Here is a 21,409-nt window from a genome sequence, read left to right as displayed (position 1 = left end):
TACGACAACAACGGAAGGGTCAACATCCTTCGATCACAGTTCTTCGACGTCGGCTTTGACTTCGACGACACCGTCGAAGAATACTTGGACCGGATCTTGCCGACGCTAGTAGATTCCATTGACGAACACTTTTCCGTCTACACGTGGATTATCAAAGGTCGATCTACCGTGCCCCCTCCGCCTCCGAGATCCTTTCCCACGGCGACGTTCCTTGGTACCTCCATCTTAGTGGCAACCTCGATGCTAGTCTGGACAATCTTCCGTCGCTCAACTTAGTCTCCGTAGGAAAGAGAGAGTTAAAGGTCTCAAGGTGTGAACAACTTTGTATTAATTGTGAGATTTTTATTTACTAGCCTTTGCTTTATGTTTTCCTTTGCGTTTGCTTAAATGGTTTAGTTCTCTTGTTGTAGTTTCTTTGCCTAGCAAGTTGAACATCGCGAATTACTTGTAATCAACTTAACTTTGATGCATGATTAGATAATTCGTTGAGCTAGAATTTAATTCTCTTTTTTTACTCTTGTGTAACTCCACCATTGCATCACATCACAAATCAACCTCACATAATTTCAAAGCAAATGATCAAATTTTATTTTCCCACTTTGGGGGCAACATCTATTATACTATCATGAGGATCTAACTTTGACCGTTCGAATATTCAGTACTTCAAAGCAGGAAGGGATGAGAGAAGCTCTATCCTTAGATTTCATACCATGCACAAAGGAAAGATGTAGGCCATACTTCTTTGCAAAGCTTTATCAAGTTTTTCCTCGACAAATTATTTTTTTAAGGCTAATCAAATTGCGTAAGGGTTCAACTATTAGCTTGTTCGAAAAAGAATTCTTTAATGACTTAATGAATTGACTAAAGTTTGTATCCAAGTTGAAACAATTCAAGAAACCTTATTATAAATAAAGATAAAAAATATGGTAAACAAAGTACATTTTGATTGATCAAATAAAGTTGTGTAAGATGCAATTGCATGAGCAAAAAGCTTTACAGATACTTCAACAACATGCAAAAAAATTGCATCTATTTGAGAATTAACAATTTCAAAAATCACATAACACCATCACCCGCTCTATGATTGGCGTCATTGCTTGCTCCTCAAGCTGTGTTGCTTATTCACCTTGATGCATCTTCACCATCTTTACCATCATTAAGTGCGTCACTTTCTATTTCTTATACAACTACATCATTTTGGTTGTGTATCTCCTCACTCTCGAAGTTGACTTTAGGTAAACTCTTGATACTTTATATGCCCTGATGACATGTAATGAAGACGCCAAAATAAATCAGTAAGGGTTGACCTCCGGAATACGTCTAGCGATCTAGGCGAACACATCTGATGAGATTGCCGGTTGATTAGCACTACATCATTGTGGATTGAATGGATGGTCGATGCGGATTCCCTCGATCATGGACCGTTTATTAGATATTTGAATATCTTAATGATATCAGAATTTGATGATCATGGGCTCATTGGATTCGTCTCGTCGAGCTGCTCGATTAAACTATAAGCATGTCACGTTTGGAAACCGTTTGGTAATCCAATTTATGGTTTGAACCTTCCAACTATGCTTCAGATCTTTGATTTGAACTCATTTGGGCTCGGATTAAGTCAAATTTGGTGTTGTTGGGTTCGTATTTCCGACACGTTTAGTTTGACTATAAGTTTGCTGAAATCGGAGCTCAGATGGTCTTTGATTTAATTTTTTAAGTTTCCAATCTTGATTTTGCTTCTAGATTCGTGCCCGATCAGCATAATTTATTGATGATATATCAAATATAATTAAATATCAAATACTTATTAAATTAACACCTAAATAAGTAATTTGATAAATAATATTATAATTAGTAATTAAATTATTTACTATTTTAACTCATTGATCGTAATTAAAATTGAAATTAATAAGTAACTCATACTTAACACGCAATTAAATTCATAACACATTAAATTTAATTTTTAAATGAATTAATCTTCTTAAATCCTATATTATGTTGTCAAACAATTTCATGGGATTTAACAAGATCTAACAACTATTTTGCCAAACAATTTTTAGGATTTAACATGTTAGGATTTACTAAACCCTGGATTTACATGATTTACTGAATCCTACTTTCGCCGAACAGTCCCTTAGAGAATAAAATTACATAAACGGAGCTCACCTCTTAGACCTTTATTTATAGATTTGGGTTGGGGTTTGAGTGTCACAAAATTTGATACATACATGACTATATTCAGTGTAAATACAATAATTTTATAGACTGATCGGAAGGTCTTACTTGATATAGTCATCTGCCAAGCAGTTTGGTGGCTAAGTCTTTACTCAATAGCTGGACTTGAGAAATCATCCCTCCTGGATGTTTGCCACGGTCATGGTCGATTTCATAGATAAGTCACTAAGGGAAATTAATAAGCTTTACTCATCGGCTGGGTTGAATTCTAAGATCATGCTCCCCTGCTTCAAACACATCTCTTGTTAGCCAATGAGTATAAAATTGAGTGCATCAAGTTAACTTAACTTGAACTAGTTTGATTTTTCTTAAATTATATTAACTTGTACTGAATCCGGTTTTCTGGATATTTGAATTTACATGTGGGGGGAGATGTCCAACGGAAAAATCATAGGAGAAGAATGAAGAAAATGTAAATTATATGGAAACTCATGAGATTTCATCAAAATGAGCTATAAATAAAGTTATTGTTATGTTTGATGTGCTCTACTCCATTTCTCTCCTCCTCAACGTCTCTTCCCAATTGTTTTGTTAATGAAACACTGTTTCAACTCCCCTTCACCATCATGTTTTCCTAGGATAATTTCACATTTCAAAGTAGAATTAAAGTATTTAAATATAATGCGATTATTCCTTTTTAGACACAATCAGGTTTTTCAATGATAGATTTCCTCATTCATAATCCTTGATGACTTTGTCCATATTTTCATGCTTGAAGCTGAAACGCTTGGGCTGACTTTTCAAATGATTAGTATAGCTTAGCAAGTTCCTAATCTCTTTTGTGCCAAGTATCGCAATCAAGGGATTGACATTGGTCGACTTTATGGAGGTTTATGGTTCCTAAAGATGAAAAGGAGATAAGTACCTAGAATGACTTGATTTTGATTTAAAATTGTTCTAAAAAGACCAACTGCTATTGTAAAATATCATCGTGAAGATCAGTTTTCAAGTTACAAATAACTAGGTTGAATATGAGCACAACTTACTAGCCTCGATTTTCTCTTTGGAGCTTCTGGTTTCCATGAAAAAATATGATATGCTGCCGGCCCAGGAGAGGCCGGCTGGACCGGTCCAAGTATACTCACGCCGGAACAGAGAGGGGAAGGAGGCGGGATTTCCAAGTGGGCCAAAGGTGTCTTAATTGTTATTAGGAGGGAAAATTTGAATGTGAGGGGGTTGTTTAGGAAGTTAATGATTGTCCTTTATGATTAATTTTGTTTAATTAGGAGATTGGGGGGGGGGGGGGGAGGTGGGGGATTTTAAACCTAAGTTTTTTTTTGTGGGGGGGGGGGGGGGGGGGGGGGGGGGGAATTGGGGGCATCTTGAATTTTGAATGAAAGTTTGAGATCTTTTGTTGTGCTTGGGATCTAGGGATTGCTAGAGATTTGTGGAGAGTGGTTCTTCCTCTCGAATCGATTAACATTATATCTTTCTCTATTTTCTTGCATCTACTAGTGAAGATCTTGCTTCGTTTCTCTTATTTCCACTGTTTGGTGCAAAATTCTGCTGCGAGGGTGCTGTCAAACTGCTGGGACAGCAGTTTGTTCTCTGTTTTTGACCTAATCTTGACTAGGATATCTTGAGAACTCAAGTATTACCTTAGGGTTACTTGCGAACAGTATTTCCTATCAAATTGGTATCAGAGCGTCGTTTTTGGGACCTTAGGCGGCTGAAATCCTGATTTTTCAGCGAGCTTTTGGCTTCCGAAAGTGATATTTTTGAGATCCGTTGAGAAAATCGATGGCCGGAAAGAAGGTTGACGTCTTGGAAGGCGAAGTCGGCCAATTGAAAGCCGATTTGGAGGAAAGATTCTTCAATTTTCGAAATCAAACCTCCAACATTGAAAGGTTGGAGGGGAAGTTCACCGCAATGGAGGAAATGATGAAGAAACTACTTGAAATGAAGACCAATCCGGCCACAGCGGAAGTAAGAGAGACCACCGATGGCCATGGCATGGGAGGAAATCTGAACCCCTTGCGGGGGAGGAGAAATTCGGAGGTGGATATCCTAGAGGAAGAGAACGACATGCCTCATCTAGAGCCTCTTTCAAGGGAAGAGATGAGCATGTGATATGATAGAAGAGGGGCTGATTTTGGTGGGAGGAGAGAGGGATCTCATCGCCGAGGTGCTGAATTCGAAAGAATTCAGCGTCGAGGGGGGGATTTTGAAGGAAGAAGGGAGGAACGTCATCGTCGAGGTGCTGAATTTGAAGGTATTCAGCGTCGAGGTGATGATGTTGAAGGGAGGAGAGGAGAGTATGAAGAGGGGTTCGAGTATATTTGTTGGAGGGACGATCGGGACAATTGGGGAGCGCCTCCTCTGAGAGGATATCGGGGAAATGGAGGAGATCCAAGGGTGAGGAAGCTGAAGATGCCTGTCTTCGAGGGTGAAGACGACCATGGGTGGATCTATAAGGTGGAGCGATATTTTTCTGTCAATGGGCTGACAGAGGAGGAGAAATTGACAGCGGCGGGAATGTGCTTGGAGGGAAAAGCCTTAGCCTGGTATCAGTGGCGTGACAAGAGGGAGCCCATTCACAGCTGGAGAGAGTTTAAGGATTGTTTATTGGAGTGCTTCTGAGCCGATGATGGAGGAGACTTCTATGAGCAATTCTTTGCTCTGACTCAGGAGGGGACCGTGGCAGACTACCGAGACAAGTTCGAGTACTTGGCTAGCAGATTGGATCACATTTCAGAGTCAGCCCTTGAAGGGAACTTCATGAAAGGGCTGAAATCGGAGATCCGAACAGCAGTCAGGGTGTTGGAGCCGAGGAACCTAGGCAAGGCTATGGAGCTGGCGCATTTGGTGGAAGATCAGAAGAAATCAGAGAGAGGAGCTCGAGGGAACTATTCAGGAGGATCATACAAGATGACTACCACCTTCTTACCATCAAAGGGGGGAGCGCCAGGTGGTCAGAAGGAAGCACCCAAGGAAAAGACTGGAGGGGGGGAATGGGGGACAATTTAAAAAATTGACAGAAAAGGAGATGCAGGATAAGAGAGCAAAGGGGTTGTGCTTCAGATGTGATGAGAAGTACATGCCGGAGCATAGGTGCAAGGCATCCGCTGCCTCGAGCGGTCAAGCCAGGCTGGTCGACGATCACCAACTCGCGGGTCGCGTCCCCATTCCCCAGGCGCCATTTCACGCCACGTCCACGCGAAGTCCAGCGGCGGCGAGGTCGTTCCGCGCGAAGTCCAGCAGTAGCGAGGCTTCCGCTGCAGCTGCCGTTGGCCCACTTCCGAGTCCGCGGGTTGGGTCGGGTTGACCTGAACCCGAATAGTGCCGGGTCAGTTCCGGGTTCGACCCAAACCCGACCCGTGACCCAAAATTGACAGGTCTAATGGGAGCAGAACTAAGGAGGAGGAGGAGGAGAAGCTGCACCTGGATGTGGCAAAAGTCTCTCTGAACTCTGTAGTGAGATTCACCCCGAGTCACACTATGAAAGTGAAAGGAGAGATAGTTAACCGCGAGGTGGTGGTGCTGATTGATAGTGGGGCAACCCACAATCTCATCTCCAACCAAATCGTTGAAAGGTTGGGAATGAAATTGGTGGATACTGGAGGCTATGGGGTGATGATGGGCACAAGAAAGGTGAAAATGGGCAGAGGAATTTGTAGAGAGGTGGTTTTGAAGATTCAGGGGATCCGGGTGAAGGAGGACTTCCTTCCATTGGAATTGGGAAGTACTGACGTCATCCTGGGGATGAAGTGGCTGCAGACATTGGGAGAGACCAATATCAATTGGGGTACACTGAGGATGGAGTTGGTGGTTGGGGGAAAAAAGAGGACGATTCAGGGTGATTCTGGACTGACCAAGGCAGGGGTTTCTCTCAAATCCCTCATCAGAACCATTCAGGAAGGAGGAGGCTACTTAGTAGAGTTGCACCGCCTGGAAGGGATCAGATTGGAGGAGGAAGGCAATGTTCCCTCTACAGTACAGCCGCTCATACACCAGTTCAGCGAGGTCTTTCACCCTCCTCAGGGTTTACCTCCTCAGGAGAGTTGGAACATGCCATTACTTTGAAAGAAGGGGAGACTCCGATCAGCGTCCGCCCCTATCGCTACCCCTAGATACAGAAAGATAAGATTGAAAAGCTGATCCGGGAAATGCTGGAGGCGGAGATTATCAGACCTAGCAACAACCCTTTTTCTAGTCCAGTCCTCCTGGTCAAGAAGAAGGATGGGAGTTGGAGATTTTGTGTGGATTACAGGGCTCTGAATAAAGGCACTGTACCAGACAAGTTCCCAATTCCTGTGATTGATGAGTTGTTAGACGAGCTGCATGGTGCTGTGATGTTTTCAAAGCTGGATTTAAAATCCGGATACCACCAGATCAGAATGAGGGAAGCAGATATTCCAAAGACAGCGTTCATGACACATGAAGGGCATTATGAATTTCTGGTAATGCCCTTTGGATTGACTAATGCTCCTGCAACTTTTCAGTCATTGATGAATCGGGTATTCAAGCAGCATCTCAGGAAGTTTGTCCTGATCTTTTTCGATGACATCCTGGTATACAGCAGGACTGTGGAGGAGCACTTGGAACATCTGAGGGTGGTATTGGAAGTACTTCAGGAGCATCAGCTGAAAGCCAACTTGAAGAAGTGCAGTTTTGCTCAGGCAAGTGTGGAGTACTTAGTACATATGGTTTCCCAAGAGGGAGTGGAAGCTGATCAAACTAAAATTGAGGCAATGCAGAAATGGCCTTGCCTAGGAACCTTAGGGAGTTGAGGGGTTTCCTAGGATTGACGGAGTACTACAGGAAGTTTGTAAAGGGGTACAGTACCATTGCATGGCCCCTGACTGAGCAACTAAAGAAAGATAATTTTTGATGGGGAGAGGCAACCACCCAGGCATTCGAGAGGTTAAAAGAGGCCATGACGACTGTTCCTGTTCTAGCTCTTCCAGACTTTGATCAGGTCTTTATAGTAGAGACGAATGCATTAGGATATGGGCTAGGTGCAGTGTTGATGCAAAATCACAGGCCAGTAGCATACTTCAGTCAAGTGCTTTCAGCCAGAGCTAGATTGAAGTCAGTGTATGAAAGAGAGCTGATGGCCATCGTCTTGGCTATTCAAAAGTGGCGGCCGTATCTTTTGGGAAGGCACTTTATCGTGCGGACTGACCAGAGGAGTTTGAAGTATTTGCTAGAACAAAGAATGGTGACTGAGGAGCATCAGAGGTGGTTATCCAAACTACCAGGCTATGATTTTGAGATCCAATATAAGCATGGGTTGGAGAATAAGGCAGCTGACGCTCTATCCAGTGTGTGTGGGAACTCTAGGAGTTAGCTCTGTCTGTACCCTTGATGGTCGAATGGGGGGCCATCAAGGAAGAAAGCATGTTAGACGAGGAATTGGGAAAGATCAGCGAGGATCTAAGGAAGGATAAGAGTAGCCATCCGGGGTACTGCCTTGAGGGGGAGAGACTACTATATCATGGGAGGTTTGTTCTGCCAAGGACCTCCATTCACATTCCCAACTTGTTGCAGGAATTCCACGACAGCGCAATTGGAGGCCATTCAGGAGTTCAGAAGACATACAGGAGGCTAGCAGCAGAATTATATTGGAAAGGGATGCATAAAGATGTGGAGGAGTTGGTGGCAAGGTGTGAAGTGTGCCAGAGGAACAAATACATGGCCATGGCTCTAGGAGGGCTGCTCCAACCATTGACACTTCCAAACAAAGTTTGGAAGGAAGTGTCCATGGACTTTATCGACGGATTACCACGGTCAAAAGGATACACTATCATCATGGTGGTGGTGGACAGACTCAGTAAGTATGCACATTTCATCCTTTTGCGACATCCCTACACCGCAGTGTCAGTAGCATTTATCAGAGAGGTGGTTAGACTGCATGGGGTTACCTAATCGATAGTGATGGATCATGACAAGGTATTCCTTTGTCAGTTTTGGAGGGAGCTATTCCAATTGCAGGGCACGATCCTCAAGAGAAGCACCGCCTACCATACCCAAACAGACGGGTAGACGGAGGTGGTGAACCAAAGTGTGGAGACCTACTTGAGGTGTTTTATGTCGGAGACCCCGCGGATGTTGGCAAAGTGGCTGCCGTGGGCGGAGTATTGGTACAATACTTCGTACAATATTGCTTCCCAGATGACCCCATTCAAAGTGCTGTATGGAAGAGACCCCCCACACCTGGTGCAGTTTGGGAGAGATATCACACCAGTGTCGTCAGTTGAGAAGTATCTGGAAGAAAGAGACTGTGTACTAGAAGATTTGAAGAAGCATCTGATGAGAGCCCAACAGATCATGAAGAAGCAGGCGGATTCACATATGAGAGACATTCAGTTTGAAATAGGGGAGAAGGTGTTCCTGAAATTACGACCCTACCGGCAATGGATTGGCAAGAAGAAGGAACCAGAAATTAGCACCCAGGTACTTTGGGCGATATGAGGTGTTGAGCATGATTGATGCAGTGGCGTACCAACTGAAGTTAACCCCATCAACCACTATACACCCAGTGTTCCATGTGTCTCAGCTGAGAAGGGCCATAGGGGAGCATGCCACAAGTGAAGAACTTCCCGATACCATGACGGAGGACTTAGAGGTGGTTTTAGAACCACTAGAGCTTGCAGGAGTTTGATCAAACAAAAAGGGCAATAAAGAAGTACTGATTAAATGGAGAGGCCTCCCTGATTTCGACGCCACGTGGGAACCAATTGAGAGAATGATAGATCAATTTCCTTCCTTCCACCTTGAGGACAAGGTGAGTCATTGGGAGGGGAGTATTGATATGCCGCCGGCCCAGGAGGGGCCGGCTGGACCGGTCCAAGTATACTCACGCCGGAACAGAGAGGGGAATGAGGCGGGATTTCCAAGTGGGCCAAAGGTGTCTTAATTGCTATTAGGAGGGAAAATTTGAATGTGGGGGGGCTGTTTAGGAAGTTAATGATTGTCCTTTATGATTAATTTTGTTTAATTAGGAGATTGGGGGGGAAATTGGGGGCATCTTGAATTTTGAATGAAAGTTTGAGATCTCTTGTTGTGCTTGGGCTCTAGGGATTGCTAGAGATTTGTGGAGAGTGGTTCTTCCTCTCAAATCGAAGAACATTGTATCTTTCTCTATTTTCTTGCATCTACTAGTGAAGATCTTGCTTCGTTTCTCTTATTTCCACTGTTTGGTGCAAAATTCTGCTGCGAGGGTGCTGTCAAACTGCTGGGACAGCAGTTTGTTCTCTGTTTTTGACCTAATCTTGACTAGGATTGCTTGAGAACTCAAGTATTACCTTAGGGTTACTTGCGAACACAAGTATTTCCTATCAAAATACAACTGGATATATCCTTATTTTATTCATTTTGAGAAACTTTAGACCTCTTGGGACTCCTTCCATTATTCACACTTTAAAGCATCAATGGAGCCTTTAAGGCTAGGTTTAAACATAATAAAAGAACTTGCGGCTTGCCCAAAAAGCAAGTTGATGAACACTCAATGCCTCTATACTAGTGAAATTGTAATTGAAAGAGAATAATTTGATTTAAAACCTTGAGGAGAGATCTATATTGATGTCCAAGGGGTGGTTGCACCTTGAAGTTTTCCATTGATCGCAATTTTATCGTATAGATTTTTCTAGACTTGAAGCATTAACAGACCTGCATATTTCAATATTTGTCTTATGGAGGACGTGGATAGAAGATTATTTGTATAATAAGAAGATAGACTTGTCCTTGGATAAAAAGCCTAAGACACTGAAGGATGATTAGTTGATTTTAATTGATAAACAACTTTTGTGAGTGATTCGTTGATGTTGTCGAAGAATGTGTCTCACAACATGGCTATGTGGCAATGGTAAAGATCACTATAGGTTTGATGAAGATTTTGTCAGATATATATACGAAAACACATCTAATGAAAAAATTATCTAGTCTAAAAATATTTGAAGGTGTTTTAATGGTGGAACACTTAAATAAGTTCAACATAATTTTAAATCAATCAGTTTCAGTGGAGTTTAAATTTGATGACGAGATATAGGCCCAAATTCTATTGGCTTCATTACCAAGTTAGTTGGGAACTTATGAGGGCGACCATGAGCAATTCCATGAGGAATTCAAAACTGAAGTTTAATGATATCTGCGATGCTATTCTTGTGGAGGAGGTTTGATAGAGGGATTCTAGAGAAATTGTTGACCTGTATGTTAAATCCAAAGGAAACAAAAAGAAAGAAGCTCAAAATCATACCTTGACCGTTAGATCCGCGAAATTTGCCGAAATCCTCCGCAAAATCTGGCCTAAATCTCGCCGAAAGCACTGTTCCTTTGGCGCCGCTCGCGTCGCTTCTCCGCGAAACCTGCGACCTCTCCTCGATTGAGAGTCCAAACGCGTCATTAAATACCGATCCAAACGAAGCCTTCGCTTGCTGTTCTCCCCGACTCCACACGTCGAATCCCTGCAAGCTGCCGAGCTCTTCTCCTCTCCTGATCTTCTTCCACGCACGCGATCTCTCTCTCATTCAAGAAATCCCTATCCCACGACCAACTCCTCTCCCGTAATCTTCCACTGCCGAAGCTCTCTCAACTCCAAACTGAAAATCCACACCTCTCCTCCGAAGTCGTTCGGCCCAATCCCGCCGGCGATCTCCTCCCTCTCCAAGCCGCATCTTCAAGAAGCCGAATTAAGGAGAGGAGGGGGTCTTAACCTCCTCTGAAATTTAAACAGGATTTAGCATAAATCCTGCTTAAATTTTTAGCCTTAATCAAGCCTGAATCCTGTCAAACACTGAATCAAATATTGCTTAAAGAGTTATAATTAATTTAATTTGATTATAATTAGTTATTCTTCATTTTAGTTAATTATTATTATAAATTAAGTATAATTAATTAAATTTAATTATGATATATTATTTTTAATTATAATTTGTCATTAATTAATTATAAGTAAATCATAATTAATTAAATTTAATTATGATTACTTTTCTTTAATTAATAATTACTTATTAATTAATCATAAAATATTTGTAATTTAATATAATTAATTATAATTAGTATTTTAATAATAATAATCAATTGTTATTAATTATAACTAATTATTATTAAGTATATTAATTATAATTAGTTCAACACAACAAAATGAAAGAAGAAAAAGAAAGCTCCCTCTCTTACCTCGGCATGCGCATCGGGCCGGCAAACCACCCATGCACGCTTCTCTAGTGTGGTGGGAGGGAACTCGGTGCGACGCCAACGACGAGATAGGCGAGTGACTCATCGATCCACGTGCCAACATCTACAACATCGACGATCGCTAAGGTATAACACTCCTAAACTCTAAACCTTTGAAAACTCATTCCCGACGCTTGCAACGCGGCGAACGACCAACTCATGCACGCTTTTCTCTAGCGTGGTGAGAAGGGAATTCGTTGCGATGCTTGCGACGGGGCGGGTAATCAAAACCCCATTTTCGGCGTTAGCGGCGGACCGGAAAACCAACTCATGCACGCTTTTCTCTGGCGTGGTGGGAAGGGAACCCGGTGCGACGTCTACGGCGAGGCGGGGTAAATATAAACTTGCTTATTTTGAACTGGTGCTCGCAACCCATGCACGCCTTTCTCTGGCGTGGTGGGGAATAAAAATTATTACGGCCGCGGTGTCCTGGTTCGAGGGCACCTACCATGCACGCTTTTCTCTAGCGTGGCGGGAGGCCCAGTTTTCCGTAGTTTTCCCCTAAACGGGGGAGACACCGGAAGGTTGCCGAAATTTCGGGTAAACATAAGATCGTAATTGGGACAATTTGGAGCTTTACTTGGACTTTGATTGGAGCATCAAATAGACTTAATTCAAACTTAAACAATCAATAAAAAGTCCAACTTGAATGCAAACGAAACAAGAGAATGACTCGAATTCAAATGAACTACATGGGACTTATGAACTCGAACCGGATTGAACAGAAGTCAACAATTTGATTGAACTCAAGAGACTACAAAGGACTAGACTTGAACAATTTGAGCAAGGACATAGAACTTGTACTCGAACAAGAGTAGAGGACTTATGAACAAGGATGGAACTTGAATGAACATGAACTTGGACTCTCATTTGAACTTGCAACAAATGACCTAATTTGAACTTAAACTTGAACATGAGCTTGGGCTTGAACTCAAGCAAGAACTTGATTGAACTCAGAGGACTTGTGGACATACATTTGAACTTGAATTTGAACAAGGAACTCACATTTTGAAAAATACAAAAGGACACACTATAATTTGAGCCTCTTTTGATCATGATTTGAATAATCATGAGAACTTGTAACTTGACCAAGGAAGACTTGAATCAAGTCTGGTTAAGAAGGGAACTTGAACCAAATGGCATAGAACCTAACTTGATCTTGGCTCTAATTGAATGCAATCAAATAAGCTGTGATAAATAATTTTTTGCATACCATTTTCTTATAAGCAATAGTGCAAAGGCAATGTGAAATTTATAAGTGAACAAGCCTTCAACATAGACTTGTGAAAAGAGCACGAAGGTACCAATGAAGAAGAACTCTTCCAAGGATATATCCATTTGAAATGGCTCTTAATGAAAGTAATATGACTTCCTACAAATTTACATGAAGAGTAACATGAAGTTTTCCACTGTGTTTAAAGCATTCAGTGCACTCAAACAAATATTGACGAACAAATGAACTTGTGATACAACTTGCTTGCAAGCAAAGACTAAATGGAAGAAACAACTACAATCATTCATGATATTTATATCAATCATATGGGAGAAATAGTGATCCAATATCATAGCACACTGAGAGAAGCCACGAAGAATATGATTGGTATTGGTTAGCTTGTAGCTAATGATGGCTAGTTCATGACTAATGAAAGCTAGTATGATGACAAGTTCAATGACCTGCTCGTAGTTAATGATGATAGATGCATGCAATAAAAGTGATCATTCCCTAATATTGATGTAGCAGTCTATCTACAGATAAAGGCAAAAGATACATAGCAAATACAAATATCTATGATCCCTTACAGCAGATCCGCTATATGTATCATATGTCATTTGTGGACAAATACGAAAGAGACTATAGCAAACACAAGCTTCAAATGCAAGCACCTACGATCGGAAGCAGGAGACTCGTTAGTGCACTACGATCCACCTGCAGAAAGCAATCATAGTGCACGACAGTCTTCCTGTACGAAGCAGCGAATAACTCTATTCAGAAGCTGCAATGCCACGCCGCCGGATCTGCAACATTCGTACAAGCAGACAGAAGGCGTCCACAAACTACAATGCCCCGCCACCGGATCCGCAACTTTTATGCAAGCGGACAGAAGACGTCTACGAATACTCCAAGAATACCCCCACATGTGCACTGTAGTTTGTATACACAAAGGTACACTAAAAGGGATAAAAGCAATCACAAAATTTGCATAGGCCCCGGTGAGCGTGTTATAGAAATACACGTGACGTCTAGAGATGCTGCGCGGGTTATCAAATTTTGAACCCGATCCTCCTAAGAAGATAAAAGGAGTGGACAGGGTTCAATTATAAAATACCCTCAAACACCCGCATGGGCCTCGACGAGCGTGTTATTGGTACACACGTAATGTCTAGGGATGCTGCGCGGGTTGACAAGTGAATTCAAGTTCGAACCCGATCATCCTATACAGATCAATAGGAGTCGACAATGTTTGAACCAACAAATAAATGTGGCCGTGGAGACCAGAATATTTGTTTTAATACATTCATATTAGGCCTTCAAAGCCTAAAATCAAGAGAATTCACTCTCAAAGGCATAAAGCCTACGAAACCCGATCCTCTGTCGACAGCTTGACAGAGTTGACAAGGTTCAAGCTTTAAAAGAGAAATGACTTCGAACACCCCGATGATGGCCGTGCTGAATGAAAATCTCAACCGGAGGGGTCCATTCCAAATATTTTCATAATGCCACTCAAAATACCCATAAAAATAAAAAAACTCCACAAAAATCCCAAAATATTTAAAATGAAACTATCCATCTCAACGCTTAAAGCAAAATCCATCCACCCTCCGCAACAGTTTGCCGAGGTGGACAAATTTAAAACTACTTCAGCTCACAAAGAGCCAAATGCCTAGTCGAAATTATTACTAGGATCCATTCTCAAACAGTCTCCTGCCGATAAGGACGTGGTACGTGTCCTCTGACCGGCGGTCTACCGCCAAAGCCGAAAGTTCTTTCTCGTGATCGGGAGGGGTAATTAATTATAGGGGCTTGCGCCTATAGGAAACCAGAACTCAGATCATAAAGTCTTCACAAAATGAGGGCGAAATCTATGGGTAGTGTCTTATCTACAAACCCATCTGCCTTCCAAAATTTACCTCGGAACTTATTCAGTTAAAACTCCCTCACCGAATAAAAGAAAAGCCAGCGGAGGTCGGGGCCGAATTTTCGGAGCCCACAAAAATCTAATTATCAAATTTAAATTAAATGTTGAGTATAGGGGTGGAAGTTTTGAGAGTATTCTAAAAAGGTTAATAATAATATTGGAAAAATAAAATAATGATGGAAGCAAGTTCACGAATGGATGGAATGTGGAGTGTTAGAATTGTGGGAAGGTTATTTACTTGAAGAAAAATCAGATAGTATTGAAGAAAAGCGGTGATAAAAATAATGATGCGGCAAATATAGTCATTGAAGAGATGCACATGATTCTCGCCACTTTACCAACTATAGCCCCTACCATGAGCCACCTACTGTGACAAAAAACTTTTGGAAGCATGCCCTTGCTTACATAAAAACCTTTATTTATATATATATATACCCTTTGGCATCCTTCCTCCACAAGCATTTGCCGTATAGAGTTTAGGCATTTTAGTGCTAGGCCTTTTTTGTATAATTTGTTCGACTAAATTTGAGCTTATCAAAGCGTCTACTTCTTCCTTGGGCCCTAAATTCAAGAACCCTTTTTATGGATGGTTTGTTTTGAGGAGCATATATTTCAATAAAAAATGGTGGCCTATCATTATATTCTTGCAGACTTAAATTTGATCCACGATCTTCTCAAAAATTGCTCTTATCAATCATATCTTACTTCTTTTTTTTTTTCGTCAACTCTATTAGATTCATGGCCTCGAGATCTTTCAGATGATATATTTTATTGATTGATTGGATAATTGGTCACCGATAAATACCGTTGTACCACAGACATCGATCACCTAACCCCAGCTTAACCCAATCAGGTCATTCATGCTGACAAAGTGCCAGATCATCCAGTCAATTTTGGTCAAGGGATGATGTGATATGGTGTTTCCATTGCTGCTAATAATAAAGAATATTCATGCATATAATTATGTATAAAGACTAAAATATTCTCGAATTATACTTTTTCAGGGGCTTGAGGATTTTACTTACAGTATAATAAGGTTTCTAGTGTATTTTATTGATAGATTTGCTAAGTTTTTTGGGGTGTAGAATGCAAATTTACTCCAATAGCTTCTCTGTTCCATGGAATATATATATATATATGTTTAATTATTTATTTATTTTGTGTAAACCAGGTGCTGGTATTGATCTCTCATCACTGATAGTTGTTGAGGGTAAGGTTTGCTGGGACCTTTATATTGATGGACTTGTAATAAGCTCAGATGGCAATTTGTTGGATGCACTAGCTGCTGCCATCAAGGTAGTTTGTCTGATCTCTGTTTATACTATTGATACACGTGTACAGATGATTTAGTAGGAACACACTGATGTAATACATGCTTGGAGTCACACAATATTATCAAGAGAATTTAATAGAAGTTTAACCTTTATAAAGTTGTGCGTCAATTCAAAGTAAGTTAAAGGAATTCACGGTCTTCCACTTGCTTAGGCAAAGAATCGCGTGAAGAATAACCAAGACGCTCTCAATCAAATACAAATGTGAAGTAATGTAAAAGCTTATAACATAAATCCGAAATTTAATAATGAGGTGTTCACCTTGAGGATCTACTCTCTTCCCTACGGATCTAGGTTGAGCGGAGGAAGATCTTCCACACTAGAAATGAAGTTACCACTAGGACGAACGAGCTGAGGAACGTCGTTGTTGGGAAGGTAGCCTGAGGTGGAGGTGGTACATATCGTCCGGTGAGGGGCCACGGGGTTCGTGGTCGTTGAAGTTCAATGGTCCCGACAAGACAATACACAATACGGTTGACGTAGCATTCGACGGCGACGTCGTACTCCCAGTCCGGTTCGTAGAAGTGGGAGAGGAAGATATCGATCTCTCCTTGTTTGTTGTAAGCAAAGTGGTGATCAACTTCCGGATTCGCCATGCATTCTTGCCGAGAGATGAGGAAGTCCCAATGGAAAGAGGAGGGAGTGGGAGTAGCGGCTTGGAGGGAGGAGAGTGTGAGTCGGCGGGAGGGTTTGGATGGGTCGGCTAGGAAGGAAGACCCAAAGGTAATGCAAAAAATCTGAAATTCTTTCAGATTTTAGTGGTTTGGGGAGGGATTTAATTTGAAAATTCAAACTAATCCAAAAGGGGAGAGGGGCGGTAATCGGAGAGGGATTTGGGGCTGATTTTGTGGGGAATTGGAATTAATTTGGGAGAGAGAAGGAGCCCATCAAGGGGCCGGCCAAAATAGAGAAGAGGGAGGGGAATAGGATTTAATTAAGTGGGGCCCACATGTAATAAAAGCTGTAGTAATTTCAGATTTTAACAAAAAGGAAAGTTTCCTTACTAGAGTGTAAACAATAGGCAATGTTTTGAATTTCAAATTGGAATTGAAATTCAATTATGACGATTGCCTAAATTCTAGGATTTATTTTAGGAAAGTAATCAACACCTCATGAGAAATTTGAATTTCAAATGCAAGACCCAAGAGGGGTCGGTGGCAAGGTGGGATGGCTGCAAGGGGGTCGGCGGGTGGGGCTCTTGGCCGGCGGTGTGGTTTCAGCCGGCGGCTAGGCTGGGAGGGGCGGTGGGATGGGTTTGGTGGAGAGAACCGTGGGGAGGAAAACAAGGGGAGAGCGTCACGGATCTTGGGAGAAGGAAAAGGAAATTTAAAATCCACAAACCTCAAATCTTCATCCACAAGAACTCACAAAGAGATCTACAACACTACCTCCTCAAGAACTCACAAAGAGATCTAGAGGAAGCACCACGACTCACAAAGAGATCAATAAGGGAAAAAATTTTCATTCATCTACTAACTCAATACATAAGAAGATGACCATATATATAGGCCTCAAAATGACAGATAAAACAAAAGGCTAGAATGTCCCTTGGGCTACAATAGCGACCAACTACCCATGAGGGCAAAAACGAAAAACTGAAATAAAATGATTAATACATAAAATGCTAATACAGAAAATGCATCAAAAGTAAAGACTCTCCATCATGGCCATCGATCTCCTGTGTCGCCTCTGATAAACACGTTGAAACCTCTTGTTGATGTCTCCATCACACACTTCCTAAGATTGTGTTGGTTGAGGCTTCATTTGGGATAGCTTTCTTACTGCTTTCTAGTACAAAAATTTCTTGAATTAAAAATTTTTGTACTAGAAAGTTGCTTTAAAAAGTTGTTCCAAACAAAACTTGATTGGTAAAATTAAAACTCGTCTTTGATGTTTATACATGACTGATTTTTTTAATCACTGAATTGAGGTTCTCCAATAGAAGCCTGGCTGGATTTGAGGGAATTGAACTTAGTAATCGAAGAGCTCTAAAATTCAGTTTCCCAAATAGTGAGAAAGCTAGTAGGCTAATGATGGTGATAATTGTTAGGCATGCTTGCCTTCATATATTTGGCATATATAGAATATATACTTAAATTCATATTTCTAGTTAGATTGTAAATTACCTCTGTTGTAGGCGGCTTTGAGCAATACAGGCATCCCAAAAGTAAGCGTTTCTGTTGGAGCTTCAGGGGAGGACCAGCCAGAAGTGGATGTAAGTGATGAGGAGTTCATGCAGTTTGATACATCTGGGGTTCCTGTTGTCGTAACTCTGACAAAGGTACTGATTAATCTATTGTTATTTTTCTTTGGAGTTCTTCTGGCTGAAGATGTTGATGGTTAAGTTTATCTCTGTACTTCAGCATTCATTTCAAGTTTATGATTAATATCATAAAAAGGTTGTGAAATTTATATAGCAAATTCAAACATGAATTGTTCCAGGTGGGCAGGCACTACATTGTGGATGCGACCTTGGAAGAGGAGTCTCAAATGAGCTCTGCAGTTTCAGTTTCTGTGAATAGGCATGGTAGGGTTTGTGGGCTTATCAAAAGGGGCGGTACTGGATTGGATCCAAGTGTTGTGCTTGACATGGTCTCAGTGGCAAAGCATGCCAGCGAAACCCTGATAGCTGTGCTGGATTCTGAGATTGCTTCTGCAGAAGCAATTGATGACGATGATGCAATTTAGGATGATAAACCTATTATTTGCATGCATCATTGTAGAAATGTTCAAAATGTACTGCTCTCTCTTTAGGACCTTTCCTCAGTAAATGATTTTTTTTATTTACAGACGAACCCTTTGCTAATTGTGTTCTTATGTGGATCAAAGTAAGCATTTGTATGCATCATCATACTGAATGGTCTTGAGCTAGCTATATAACTGCTAAGATTTGCCTAAGCTCACAAAAGAAGAGCTATAAAAAACTCCGATGGAAATGAAACCATTCTTTTTTCTTTACAACTGCTAACTTGGTGGAATTGGTAAATTGCTACACTAATGATATGAAATTGGTCTCCAGCTGATGGTGGAATATCCTATTGTACGTTATGGTGGCCCTGGATAGATACAGTTCTATACGATTAAATTCCCGCACCGTCAATTAGAGGTTTTATTATTTAAAAAATGAAAAACTTAGGCTGACGATGGCTTGCTGGCTATAAGTTATAAGACAAACAACCTAATTAATGATACTCGTAGAAAAACAATTTAGCTTTCCTGTACACAGCGAGTTCAATTAATGGGTAATGTCTCATTACTCAATCCGATCTGAATATTTGGTGCAGTTAGTCTTTCGTTACCTATAAACTTATGAAAATAATTCTGCAAGGCATTCCTTAGAGCATTTGCGACGATGAATTTTCATTCTTTGTAAGACTCGTTGTCATATTGGAGATAAAAAGTTATTATTCTCAGATAATTCAAAGTAAATTTGATTAATCATTGAAAGTGGAATGGATGTTGGGAACTTTGCTTAACCAAACAAAGTGGATTGAATGATTAGAATTTGTGAACTTGAACATTCCAATTACCATGATGGCGATGATAGTTGAGAATCTATAACCCTCTCTGGCACTCATCTTCCGCTCAAAGTGCCACTATGGTTACGCATTTCAACAAAAAAAAAAGGAAAAGTTGTTTTAGAATTGGTCTGAAACAATCCTGGCACATGGGGTTTCCAGCAATTAATGAAGGAAAAGCATAATGCTTGGAGCATTAACTTTATCCTATAATATACCTTGCTTCATCCTATATAGATTAATATATGTTGAGCTTTATATATATATATATATATATATATAGTGTACCCTAATAAATATAGCACAGTAAATAGTTGCTTTAACTATTGTATATTCAAGTTTTATATTCCATATGATTTATTTTATTTTATTTTTATTGCATTGAGGTATGCAATATGAACAATAAAATGACAAAAATGATTATATAATAGTAGGTAATTAATGTCTTTAATATAATTCATATTCTAGTATGATGATGTTTATGCCAAGTGTGTATAATAACTATAATCAATAGAATAGTTAACAAATTCTAGTATGATGATGTTTATGCCAAGTGTGTATGATGATGTTATATAATTGATTATAGCTATGGTGAATATGAATTATATTAGATGACACCTAGTGGGATAGGCTTGCAATGATAAGGAGAAGTAAAGGTACAAAGAAAGCTCACCACTATAAGATTTTTAGTCAAGAGAGAAGACGTAGAGGAGGTTTCCTATTTTCAATTTTCAATTAAGAGGAAGAGGAAGAAAAAATGTATAAGGTAACTTGACTGCTCGAACAAAAAAGAGAAAGGCTTGTAACCTTGAAGCTCTTGGTCAAAAGAGAGAGGAATTATCAAAGACTGTGATTGACCAAAGAGTTGAGAGGAGTGAAATTCCCTATCTTCATATCTTTCTTAATTGGAAGAAGTAAAGCCATAAGTGTGAGATTGTGTGAAAAACATGGCCTAAAAGGGGGTCAGAGATAGTGTTTTCTATAGGTTTCACATGAGGTGGACGGGCCTACCAAAGTCTTTAGATAGTATCAATTTGGTTTAGGATATTATAGGAATTGTGATGCAAAGAACTAGTACATTATAAGAAGAGGATCATCTTACCCACAAATATTATATTTTTATTTTTTATACTATTGTTATGTCCACTTTTTTCTTAGCTTTTTGTCTCTTTTTAGTTACAACAGTACCTTACAACCTTCTGTGATAAAAAGAATAATATATTTATTAGGAATATATAATGATACAAGTAGAGAAGAAGGGGGGAAGATGAGTAGAACTTAATTATTTTTCTTCTACTATTTTTTTTTTCTATTTCTCTCTATTATCCATTACACCTTCTTCTAAGGCAGAGCATCACCATCGAAGGAGCTTATATCAGGTACACAGTAGGTTGGTATCGAAGCTCATTTTTATCCATAGAAGTGTTCATGCATAGGGAAGTAATCATATTGCTCTTGATGACGATCAGAGCTTGGATGTATTGTGGATATTGCAAGGTAATATCATCAAATAGCTCGATGAATAGTATTCAAAGTTCTTTCGATTTGTAGCTGAAATGAGGAGAGAATTAAGCGATTTTAACAACTAGTGGGTTCAATCCAAACCCACGATGAGCTATTTTAGTAATAAATATGTCAGTGAAAGCTCAAGTCCCCCCCAAAGATCGGGACAAGAGATGTCATCCATGACCTTTACATAATAATTCAGACTCTGATGAATATGAACCAAGAATGCATGTTAAAATCAATGATTATGATGAAGAATTTTACCACATTCATCCACCTAAACGCAGATCATAAGAACAATATAAAGACATTCATATTGAAGATATTTGGATTGGGTGAGAGCTATGAAAAGTTTCTTTGAATATAAGAAAAACACACTGAATAAATAGGTAAAATATGTTGTATGTCACTGGGAGGGGGGGGGTCCATGTTTTTGGCGGCATCAACTTCTCATTGTCGTGAAGGGAAAGGTTGTGCTCGAAGTTGATATCGAATGAAACACTTTTTG

General features: G+C 40.4%; 1 protein-coding gene across 1 annotated transcript in view; it reads left to right on the top strand.

Annotated features, from left to right (window-relative positions):
- The window catches only part of LOC110112120 (exosome complex component RRP42), a 38,820-nt gene extending 19,999 nt beyond the window's left edge, over positions 1 to 18,821 (top strand). The window contains exons 6-8 of the mRNA XM_020844220.2: positions 15,718 to 15,842; positions 18,015 to 18,158; positions 18,320 to 18,821. Coding sequence (XP_020699879.1) covers positions 15,718 to 15,842; positions 18,015 to 18,158; positions 18,320 to 18,565 — 515 coding nt within the window. The 3' untranslated portion in view covers positions 18,566 to 18,821. The remainder of the gene's footprint in view (positions 1 to 15,717; positions 15,843 to 18,014; positions 18,159 to 18,319) is intronic.
- The last annotated feature ends 2,588 nt before the right edge of the window (positions 18,822 to 21,409 follow it).

Source organism: Dendrobium catenatum, unplaced genomic scaffold, assembly GCF_001605985.2.
Source record: "Dendrobium catenatum unplaced genomic scaffold, ASM160598v2 fragScaff_scaffold_1687, whole genome shotgun sequence".
In the NCBI taxonomy this organism is placed as follows: domain Eukaryota; kingdom Viridiplantae; phylum Streptophyta; class Magnoliopsida; order Asparagales; family Orchidaceae; genus Dendrobium; species Dendrobium catenatum.
This window is presented reverse-complemented; position numbering and strand designations above follow the sequence as displayed.